Source organism: Trachurus japonicus, chromosome 1 (assembly GCF_045865225.1).
Source record: "Trachurus japonicus isolate A0001 chromosome 1, Traja_1.0".
In the NCBI taxonomy this organism is placed as follows: Eukaryota; Metazoa; Chordata; class Actinopteri; order Carangiformes; family Carangidae; genus Trachurus; species Trachurus japonicus.
Window position 1 is genome coordinate 3209281 of NC_140907.1, and position 11555 is coordinate 3220835.

At 44.5% G+C, this 11555-nt stretch overlaps 1 protein-coding gene across 1 annotated transcript; it reads right to left on the minus strand.

Annotated features, from left to right (window-relative positions):
• Positions 1 to 65: 65 nt before the first annotated feature.
• cp110 (centriolar coiled-coil protein 110) lies at positions 66 to 11325 on the minus strand. Its single transcript, XM_085784436.1, has 10 exons — positions 10818 to 11325; positions 9976 to 10101; positions 7328 to 9836; positions 7065 to 7192; positions 4325 to 4426; positions 3700 to 3816; positions 3455 to 3574; positions 3171 to 3287; positions 1718 to 1803; positions 66 to 1333 (listed from the first exon to the last, which is right to left on the minus strand). Exons 1-10 carry the CDS (start codon positions 10962 to 10964, stop codon positions 1174 to 1176), a joined length of 3612 nt encoding a protein of 1203 aa, XP_085640562.1. The 5' UTR covers positions 10965 to 11325; the 3' UTR covers positions 66 to 1173.
• Between the last annotated feature and the right edge of the window lie 230 nt (positions 11326 to 11555).

Below are 11555 nucleotides of genomic sequence, written 5' to 3' on the forward strand. Positions count from 1 at the left end.
CCCTGCTGCTGGGAGTCTGAAGACAGCTTTTATCAACTCTGAGCTAAGACAAACCTCACATCCACTTCAAAATATTAACAAACATTTATTGCCAGTCACGTACAAATAAATAACAAACGAAACAGATCCAAAAATACATGTGAATAAACAAAACTGTAAATGCTTGTGTGTGTTTTGGCTAAAATGTAATCCCAGGACTCTAGGACAAGTAAGGCAACACTTTAGTAAGACACCATTAATTAAAGCAGTAGCATCAAAGCCAACTTCACGCTGGGTATTAACATTTGGACATGTGCGCATTTGAGTACAAAAATACTATAAATACACTTGAAGAGTTGTGTGCTAATACATCAGTAGATTGTCTGTGTTGTCTGTTTGTTTTTTGTGGCAATTAACCAGGCACATAAATATGAAGAAGCTGAACTGAACAGGAGAAATTAAATGTGCTAGTCCCACCTACAGAGCACAGGCTTAGCATTGGGCTTCTGGAGAAACACTGAAAAGCACATTCAAGTAATTAACAGTTCAATAAAACTTTCATGGGGGAAAATTTAACAGTGTAGCAGGGGTAAGCAACACCAGGGTAATTAATAGCCTTCATCACCGGTTGCACGTATACAGGTAAACAATATGCTAGAGTATTTTTTCCATCACACAAAGACCTGTCTGAGAAATTTTAAGAAGCCTGGCCCAGAAACTGAATAGAAAAATACAACCAAAACCCCTGTAATCTAGTGTTACATAAATACGTGCTTGCTGCTTTCCACTGCTAATCGTCTCACAAGATCTACCTCCTGATCCTCGGGTTGGGAAAACCCAGCCTACTGACTGGAACCATCATTAATATAATTTATGACTGTGTCTGCTGTGTTTTTGACAACAAAACATTTTCCTAGTGACATATTGAGAAAAAGGGGAAAGGGCCTGGTAAAGAATAACCCTTTCTATGAACTATTGTCATTATGATAATATATACTGTGGTTGAGGGAGTAAAAAAAAAAAAATTCCCAAAAGTCTGGAAATTAAATTAAAAAATGCTAGTCAGCAACAGGCATCACTTTGTGTCGAATCTCGATTTTGGATTTGTAAATTCTCAGATGATTAGTTCTACAATATTCATTTAATCACTAGAGGCCTTATTAGGAGTCCTCACTGGGGCCAATTAGGAAAGTGTCATCGGGGTCTAGTGGAGGAAGTGCTTTTGGGAATCCTCTGTGGATTTGCTCTGAACTGTCCTCGTTTGGTTTCCAGCGGCTGCTCTGCAGAGACTCCAGTCTTATGTCCAGTCCTCGTTGCAACACCCCTCTGCCTTTCTGCTGCTTTTTTCTGGATCCTGAATTGGAGAGAAGACAGTTTTAAGCTGCTGACAATGGGAAAAAAAAAAGATTTCCTTACCATTTGGTACAAGAGTTTCAGATCATTAAAATAATGAAGAACTTTTGGCAAGCTGTGACAATTAGGGGGCACTTCTGAAAAATGTGAGTTCAGGAATTATAACTGCATAGGTTGTTGAATGATGACATGCAGTGTTATAGGTTTTACTATGGTGCAGTAACTAACATTATGACATCAGATTGGAGGCACCAGCAGAGCTGAGGTTTAAGACAGAGATTCCTTCATTCTGTATTGTGACTGTAATAACTGCTTCCATGTGCACACACCACAAGAAAACACAAGTTATTCAAAGACCTAAAGCACACAGGACTAGCACACTCACATCACTCCTCTCTTCCTCTCCAGGGATTTCTGTGTTGCAGCTGAGAGAGAAGTCTTTCCTCTGGACTGGCCTGTGTACTGTCCACTCTACAGTACATACAGTAAGCACACACACAAGAAAATATTATTACACTCTTCACATTAATTACATATTAATATAAAGGTAATGTACACTGAAAAAATGCAGGCTCAATATACCAGTGATTTCTGCCTATTCAAAATTTTTTTTAAAGTAAATACTCCAACAATCACAACCAAGGTGGTAATGTAGTGCCGAGTGCAGAGTGAGGGGATATCGTTGCCCCGCCTTGGGGTCACACAGCTGAATTGATGTCTGCCGTGGCAGCCAGTTGTGTTACATGACACCTCTAATTCTGGCAGGCTAGCATCTTAAATGACACACTGGGGTGGCAATATGTCAGCTTGTTTGGTTCAGTGTAAACCACAAAAGGTGGAAGAATGAGCGCTAAAAGCACTAGTGTGAAATGTTGGAGACAGTAATAAAACATAATGGTATTTTTTAGATACGAATGATTAAAACTATAACTGCTGTAATTAAAGGGATAGTTCAACATTTTGGCAAATCGGCCCACTGCCATAATCCCTATAGTTTCAGGAGTAGGTTCGTTACCTTTAATTGTCGGTGCAAGCTGTTTTTAGAACGGTGGAGCAGAACCGTGAGCTGCTCAGAGCTACGCTACAGAGGCTCATGGGATTTCTTGGTTTCCCTCATCAAACTCATCAAATACACAATCCAACAACTCCAAAACGCTCTGGTGGACAAGTTGTGACCTGCACATTCACCACGCTATGAGATAATAACAGAACATTACGAGACAGAGTTGTTTTAAAGGTAAATTCAGAGACAGCTTGCTGAAAAACTGCCCCTAACAGGAACGCGCATCAGCTGTTTTGCATGAATTTACCTCGAAAACAACTCTGTCTGGTAACGTTCTGTTATTATCTCATAGCGTGGTGAATGTGCAGGTCACAACTTGTCCACCAGAGCGTTTTGGAGTTGTTGGATTGTGTATTTGATGAGTTTGATGAGGGAAACCAAGATTAGCCTCTGTAGCGTAGCTCTGAGCAGCTTGCGGCTCTGCTCCATCGTTCTAAAAATAGCTTGCACCGACAATTAAAGGTAACAAACCTACTCCTAAAGCTGTAGGGATTATGGCAATGGGCCAAATTGCCAAAATGTTGAACTATCCCTTTAAATGCTGGTATTTAAATGTAGTGTGTGGTTTTGGCCCTGGAAACTCAAACTGTGTATTACTGGCTGTGATAGTATTTCAATATAAAATTCTGCGTGGACCACAACAAGACTTTCCCAGTTTCTAATCCTGCTGCTGTGTCTTTTTTGGCTTCAATTGTAATGATTCCACTGTTTAACGTGAGGAACCCCTAATGTGTACATTTATTTCCAGTTTTTTCAGAGTCTCTGTGAAGGTTACCTGCAGTCTGAGCTCTCTCTCCCTGGCCAGCTCTCTGTCCCAGCTGATGAGCTGCATCCTCTCTCCGGCTGACAGGCTGAAGAATATGTCGTAGACCTCGTAACGTGCGGCGCGCAGCTGGAGGGGCAAACAATTACACAGCCGATGATAGCTCGAATGAACGCGTGTAATCACAATCTCTGTTGTGGTAACTGCTAATGGAGGGAATAATTGCCCAGTTGTCAATGTAGAAGAGACGTGGAGAGAGGTTAACAGATGTTTGCAACATGTGTTAGCCTTCATACCTGCAGTGTGACTCTCTCCTTCAATAAGAGGTCCTGTCTGCTACAGAGCTCTCCCCTGCCAGGACTCTGCTGCTGCTGCTGCTGCTGCTGCTGCAAGGCCTGCAGGAACTGCTGCGTGTCCTACAAGTCCAAACACACACACATACACACACACACAAACCTTTAATCTGCATATGTTTGCTCACTGTATGGCAATAAGACAGAGAGCTGCTATAGGCAGATGTCAAACTGCTATCTCTACTTACTTTGATGGTGCGCACCAGCTGTGCCACTCTCTCCGTCCTCAGCAGCCTGCGAGTCAGAAAACCTTTCACCGCCGCCGACAGCAGGGGGCGGTAGCGCTCCGAGCGTGGGCTGGAGGACTGAGGAAGAGGATGAGGAGGGGAGAACGAATAATGAGAGGGGTGAATAATGAGGACCAGAGGGGAAGACAGAGGAGAATGCTAATTCCATCAATGACAACCAATTAATTTCCCATGCAGATTCTCAAGGTCTTTTGGTTGGCATCTGTTTAGTGCATCAACGCAAGTGGACTCACAGCTCATCATTATAATAGGAAATAATAAGAGGAATAATAAGTAGCTGATGTGCTGTCACTCACTTGTTGATTCTAGAGCTGTTGCATTAAAGGGGCATGTTTGTCGAACAAATGTAGACTAACTGATGCTGAGCTGCTGTTGTGGGGTTGGATACTGGAGGAGTAACAGATGACAGGAGCTACTGTAGAGGGATCAGACATCGAGGGGGAACTATCTGTTTCACCTGAGCGTGTCAGCCAACTGGTGATGAATAGAAAGCCGCTGGATGCAAGGATAAGCAGGACAAGCTTTTCGCATCACTGACATTAGTGAACAAATGTGATGGTAATACCTGAGAGAGGGTAGGAAAGGTCAGCGTGTCCCTGAGACGTGAGGTTGACATGGAGCAGGGGAAGGACATGCTCTGGAGGAGATGGTAACGCACCGCTAACGCCTGAGAGAGACAGGGAGAGGGAGAGAGAGAGGATGAGGACATAAGGGTGGAAGGAGGAAATAAGAGGAGAAATGTGTGTGTGTGTGTGTGTGCGCACGTGGAGGCACGCACATGTGCATTTGGGAGCAGGCAAGGTTGGAAAATATTGAATTGGAAAGACGGCAAATGAAGCAGGAGGAAGAAATTAATTGAGGGTAGAGAGAAAGAGACAGAAGGGGAGAGATGGGGCACGGAGGCAAGAGGGATGAAATGAGAGAGGGAGCAGAGGAGGAGAGGGATGACAGGGATGATGAGACAGGAGAGATGGAGAAAATTAATACACCCAGAGAGTAAAAATGATGTTGGAGGAGGTATGAGACAAAACAAAGAGAGGGATGAGAAGAGCCGGGGAAAAAAAAAAGAGGAGAAAGATAAGGGACCATTAGCGGTGGCACTCGGCGGGACGATCTGGCACTTAACCACAGACGCTCATGAATTAAACAAATTATCCTTTCCTTTTCTGTGTCAATTCCCTCGGCCCCCTCCTCCCTCCACCAGACAGTCCAGCCAGCTCATTCTCTCATCACATCACAGATGATGGAAGGACAGAGGGGAGTCGAAAAGAAGTCTTCTTATTAAACAGCTTATGTTAATTATATTGTTGTTAAGGATACATAAATTAAACAGAGATTGTGATTAATAGGGCAAGGACAGTGGCCAAGAACAAATACAGACACAAGATGAAGAAACAGGAACTGGTTGCCAGTGAACAGCAGGCGTCCTTGAAGTCTTACACACACACACACACAGAGAGAGACGCGCGCGCACACGCACACACAGGCGACCATGCCAGCTCGCCTCTTAGGGATGTAATGAAACATTTATGGTAGAATCCCTGTGTGTGTGTGTGTGTGTGTGTGTGTGTGTGTGTTTTTACAGAGGAGTCTGAGGGTCTCTTGTAATGAGCAGATGTCTGTAGTCTGCCCACGACCCAGGTCTCCAGACACTGATTCTAACAGGTAGGCGGTTGCTGATGTGTGTGTGTGTGTGTAAGTGCATGTGTGTGTGTGTAACATTGCCAGAGCCTTTCAAACGTCTGCTTCTAGTTTCCTAAGAACATTTAGGGTCACCGTTGTATCACAGCTTAGTGAATTGCTTGGAAACTGTCACAGTCCATTCTCCTTTTAAAACGATGGAAACCCCGGGCCGGACATTAATTCTTAATTTCTCTTAGGTGACTTTGTGTGGAGTCAAAATCCCTGTTAGAGAGAGTTATGGCAGCTGTACAGGGATTACATAGTGCATCACGTACAGCAATATGTGATGCAATCTCATGCAAGAAGCCGACCAATGGGATAAAGAGGAAATGTCAATGACTGTGTTTGAGCCATATTTAGAGTTAAAATAGAAGTTCCGTAGTTTCTGTGTTTTAGAAAGATGTAATTTCAGGGTTGCTGTCTTGTTCTCCTTATTATTTTGCTCAAAGCAGAACTTGTCATTTGAAGTCAAGAGGAAGACATATTCTGCTCTTGTTGGCAAAACAAATCCATAACCCCCAAAAAACATTTCCTTTCCTGTCTCAAGCCTGTGTGTGTGCAGACCTGCATCTGTGTAAAACAGCTCATACTTATAAGATTTAGTTTCAAATTGATAAAATTGACATTTTTCTTTATCATTCTACACTAAAGAGCCAATTGTGGAAATGTTGAGCTTTTAGATTTTTGGGGAAATCTATGGAAATGTACAACCACAATCCCAGCTTTCTTTGCTTTACCTTTTCCACATGCCGGCCTTGTAACAGAGGCACACTATTCCGATGTGTGTCTGTAAAACTTACAAGCTGCTCTGACTTCTTCTATTATCTACAATGCATACCTACAACACACAAGGTTTGTTTGCACATATCCTAAAAAGACTTAAAGGGATAGTTCAACATTTTGGCAAATTGGCCCATTGCCATAATCCCTATAGTCATAGCAGTGGGTTTGTTACCTTTAATTGTCGGTGCAAGCTGTTTTTAGAACGGTGGAGTAGAGCCGTGAGCTGCTCAGAGCTACGCTACGGAGGCTCATGGGATTTCTTGGTTTCCCTCATCAAACTCATCAAATACACAATCCAACAACTCCACAACGCTCTGGTGGACAAGTTGTGACCTGCACATTCACCACGCTATGAGATAATAACAGAACGTTACGAGACAGATGCATGCACATTCCTGTCGGAGGCAGTTTTTCAGCAAGCAGTCTCTGCATTTGCCTTGAAAACAACTCTGTCTCGTAACGTTCTGTTATTATCTCATAGCGTGGTGAATGTGCAGGTCACAACTTGTCCACCAGAGCGTTTTGGAGTTGTTGGATTGTGTATTTGATGAGTTTGATGAAGGAAACCAAGAAATCCCATTAGCCTCCGTAGCGTAGCTCTGAGCAGCTCACGGCTCTGCTCCGCCGTTCTAAAAATAGCTTGCACCGGCAATTAAAGGTAACAAACCTACTCCTAAAACTATAGGGATTATGGCAATGGGCCAATTGCCAAAATGTTGAACTTTAAAGATTACAGCTGTACTGTATTATATATTGTGTATTGTATATTTATTATTTAGTTTTGTTCCATCGTAACAGCCTTGACACAGTATAGCTACTAATCAATCCTTTAGTCTTACCTGCAGTAGTTCTTCTTCTTGTCTCCTGTGTTCATCTTGCAGGGCTCTGACCTGAGCAGCATGAGTCTGTTTCAGCTGCTCCTGCTCGTTGTTCTGGCTGTCACGGTCTTCGTACCACCGCACTGCAGCTGAGACTGGTGAGTACAACAGAGTGTTACATAGAAACTGTTGGCCAGACAAAATCCTGACTAATGCAGCCCATGTGCTACATGTTATTTATTTATATGTTATGTGTTGTTTTGACACCCTTGTCCTGGTCGTACCTCTAGCGGCGCTGGAGCCGGGTCTGACCACACATTCTGCTCCTCCGTTGGTATCTGCACTCGTGTCCTGTGTATCTTCCGTCATGTGCATGAGCAGTCTCCGTTTGACCTTGGACACGCCCCCCTGACCTTCACCACCGCTCTCTGGGGTCAGGTGCTTCTCCTGCGTGAGCTGACCTTGTAAGGCCAGGCCGTACCCTGGCCCTTCAAGGAGCCACAGGCCAGATGGCGTGTCCACATCATACGACTGGTTGAGAGACGGCGAGTGAGAAGAGTCATGACCTTGCGCAGCCGCCTCGTTCCTCCTCTCCGCTGGATGGTTACTGGTGTCCGAGAGCACCGACACGTTACAGGGAACCGGGATTTTAGAAGGAACGTTTCTGAATGCTTCAGGAATTCGCTTCTGCTGCGCCGCAGACAGGAGACATTTAGCCGGTGGCTGCTGACCATAGGTCTTGGTAAGCGCTCCTTTACTTGTTCCTTTTTCCTTCACTCTCTCAGTAGCTAAGCTTTTCTTTGGCCTGTTCTCTTTTAATTTAATTCCCTCCTTTTCTTTCTCCTGCATGATGAGAGAAAGATCATCTGCATCGCTGAAGACCGATTCGGGTCCTGTATCTTCGTGCATTTTTTTGCTATTGTCGAACAACTCGCTGTATTCTGCATCGCTTCTATCAACATCATCACACCAATCGGAATCGTTCTTACTCTGCTCAGACTGCACAACACCTTTAAAACAAAACTCGCTCTGTATATTGCCGTCAGTTTGGCTGTGGCTCTCCAGGTTTTCTTTAACGGTGGACTCGAGGTCGGAGATCAGAACTTTTAGACTGGATAGGTTTGACTCGAGCTGATCTATGTGAGCTGAACTCCTGGCTGACACGTTTGTAACATTGCCTTCCACCATGAGAGCCACAGCAGAGTGAAGTGCTGTGTGACTATTTTGATGATCTTCATTCAACATAGTATTTACTACAATTTTCCCCTTTGAGGCCTTATGTCCGACAACAGCTTCTACAGATCTGATACTGACTTTGCTTTTGCAGTGAACAGGACTCAGACAGAAATTAGGTGCCGGGATTGTGCGATACTTCCCCAATCCGTTCAAAGTCCCATTTGGAGAGGTGATGCTCTGCTCGCTGTTCAAGTGAACGACTTCCTGGACTGGGGAGGCTTCTGTCGACACAGGCTGTTGCTGGATGAAGGTGCCAAATTGTTTAGGCTCTGTAATGAGCTCGTGTGAACTATTCAGTTGATTATTCTTGAAAGTTGTTTCTTCCTCAACTTTTTCCTCAGTATCCGTTGAATGAGTGCTTTCCAATTTAGCATTGGTCTTTTTCGTAACAAACTCACTTCCAGTCGTCCTCTCACTTTCCCAGGATTTCTTTAGTGAAGTTTCCTCAGTCTCAATAGTGTCTCTCCTCTCTTTAGATTTCTTTCCCTCTGCGGTCGCAGTAGTCTTGTAGGGTGACTCGTCATTCTCCTTATCAGAGAGGCTCTGCTCTTCTGCCCTTGCTCTTGGCTGTTCTTGAGTCCGCTGCTGGATTTTAGTGTTTCTGGCTTGGCTCCTGAGCGTCCGCTGGCGCCGCCGATACTCCTGAGACTTCTTCAGCAGGGCCTGGAGGCTCATGTGATAAGGCTCCTCAGATAGCTGCGCTTCATCCACTTGGCCGTGTGCAGGTTCTGATTCTGTGGGTTCTTGCTGACTGTGCAGTTCTGGTGTTGCACAGTGACGGGTGCTTAATGTCTCTGATAAATCGGGATTGTCTGAAAAGACTGGGTCCTCACTTCTGTCCAAAATGTGATCGTTGGTAAGGTCAAGTACTGTGCTGGGCTGAGGACTGGGACTCTGTGTGTTTTCCAGGTGACTGTTTTCAGCTGGTAAACGGTTACATCTGACCAGATCCTCTTGGACCGAGGAACAACAAATGTCTTCTCCTGCTGTTAAGTTATCACAAAACAATGGCTCCAGTCCACTCCTCTCTAATTCCTCTCCATCTATGGGAGGGTGGCTAATAATTTCTGGCATCTTGGCAATTGTGTGTGATGTGCTGTGAAGAAAGAAGCCACCAATACTATGAGCTCCCTCTGTGCAGCCAAAGCCGTGGCTCTCGCTCCCTGCATCAATCGTTCCAGGGATACTGATGGTGTTTTCCACATTGTCATAAGTCACATAACCTGAGGACAGTGACTGGTGGCTCACGCCGTTAAGGAAACTTGGCGGTGATCCCTGTTGGCTGTCATGTCGGTCAACAAGGCATCCTTCGGGGTCGCTTGGCTGAGGTACTACATCAGGAGTGAAAAAGGCACTATACATTGTTGATGTCATTGGAGGAGGAGAGAGCCCATCCTTTCCTTGCTTTAAAGGGGGTGGTGAGAGCAACAGACTATTCTTTGTAGCACTTAACAAATTGTTCTGTGACACTGATTCATTGCTGGTGTTGTGAGAAAATAAAGATTTTCTGTTCTCTGACTCCTGAAGCAACTCCTCCAGTGTTGGTGTGTTCCTCAGCTGCAAGTTGGAGAGACATGGGAGGACATAATGTTTAACAATAACTCCATTCATTTAAAAAAAAAAAAAAACTGCACATAAATACAAGCACATATTCAGCTTGCTAATAGAAAAGTGGAACTAGTTAGATTTTGGTTACCTGTACACTTTGCAGTATGGTTTGGACAAAGGCCATTCTTGGGTCATCTCTCAGCTTTCTGTGTCCTGCAGATTTCTGTGCTGCATCTCTGTGTCGCTGCATCTCCTCCCTCTGCTCCTCTGAGAGCTGTTATCATCAGAAAGCAGACATGGGATGTCATGCACATGTCACACAAGGACTGCATTATTGCACTATTCAGTCTGTCTAACACCTTTTGATTAATCAATTGATTGTGGGGTACAAGATGTCAAGAAACAATGAAAATGCATGTTAGGGCTGGTTACATTACACTAAATCATCCTGGACTGAGATCCATTGAAGATTACATTCACAACCAAGAATAAGAGTCCACATCTTGGGAAACATCACTTGAATATTGATAGTTTGAACACTTTCTTACAAACACTGGTTGTGTTTGTAGGCCAGTGGGCGGTGCGATGTCTACACAGCTCAGAGCAGGGCCGTTTAGGGGAGAAAGGTGATGATAACTCTAGGGGCCCAGCGCCTAGTGGGGCCCACAAAACCCCCCAGTAGTCTAATCTTTGTATGATTGAACTATTCTGCATAAGACATTGACTAATACTCATAGTAATGCTGCATTAACATCAAAACAAAGTAGGCTAAATAAAAAATTATAATACATACGTAGTCTAAGAAAAAAAGTGGAAAAGTCAGGGGCCCACTTTAGTATTATTTCAGGGGGCCCAGAATTCCTAGCAACGGCCCTGCTCAGAGACCTAGCACAGTGGCAGTCTACAGCCTACTGCTGTTTAATGTGCGTTATTAACTAAAGTCACAGTCCACAGTCTTAATTAATTGACTCTGAATAACATATACCATACCAGGGGGGGAAGGATGGGTCGTCCATAGACACGGATGAGAGAGGATGGAGGCGAGGCTGTGCTGTCTCCCTCCTCCTCCTCCTCCTCCTCCTCACTTTCCCTCAGCTGGGAGAGACAACGCTGCACAAAGCTGTCGTAGTCCTCCATCAAGTTGCATCAGGACACAGCAGGTAGTGATGTTAAAAGGTGCTAACGTGAAAATATGAACGTAAAGCTGGTGTCTTTGTTAGCGTTAGCTGCCGAGCTGTTACCTAGCAAGCTAACACAGAGAGCTACTTCAGGCTGGAGAGAGTTTATTACCAACACCGGTACCGTCACAATACAGAGAAGCGGTGAGAGAGCAGGCTGAACATGAGAGGAGCAGCTCTGTGGTGGTACCTCTGCTGTGAGAGCGGCAAAAAGAAGTCCTACAAGCTACGAAACAGGAGTCTCCATCAGAGCGGCTCACTGTTTACATTTTTACCCGCCTCTCCTCCCGGAGCCACGGACTGACAGTTGGAGACAGCCGGGGGAGGCGCGCACAAAGCCCGCAGTGGATCTCCAACACGGGAATGGATTTCCTGACCAATTATACAACTAATTTGTACAGTTTTATCCCAAACCTAACCATAGAGAACATTAAATCATATCGCATTAATCTAACTCATAAAACATTTCCTTCATTTTTGACGATATTTCCACGAATCCCGAAAATCTATCATTGTATCAACGACAGATTAGCCACTCCATGTTTTAGCA

Excerpts from the sequence above, each read along its gene's own strand:
- cp110 (XM_085784436.1), bottom strand. The coding sequence starts at position 10,964 with ATGGAGGACTACGACAGCTTTGTGCAGCGTTGTCTCTCCCAGCTGAGG. Across the intron at positions 9,837-9,975 it reads CCATACTGCAAAGTGTACAG|CTGAGGAACACACCAACACT; the intron begins GTAACCAAAATC and ends TCCAACTTGCAG. Across the intron at positions 3,288-3,454 it reads AGGAGAGAGTCACACTGCAG|CTGCGCGCCGCACGTTACGA; the intron begins GTATGAAGGCTA and ends TTGCCCCTCCAG.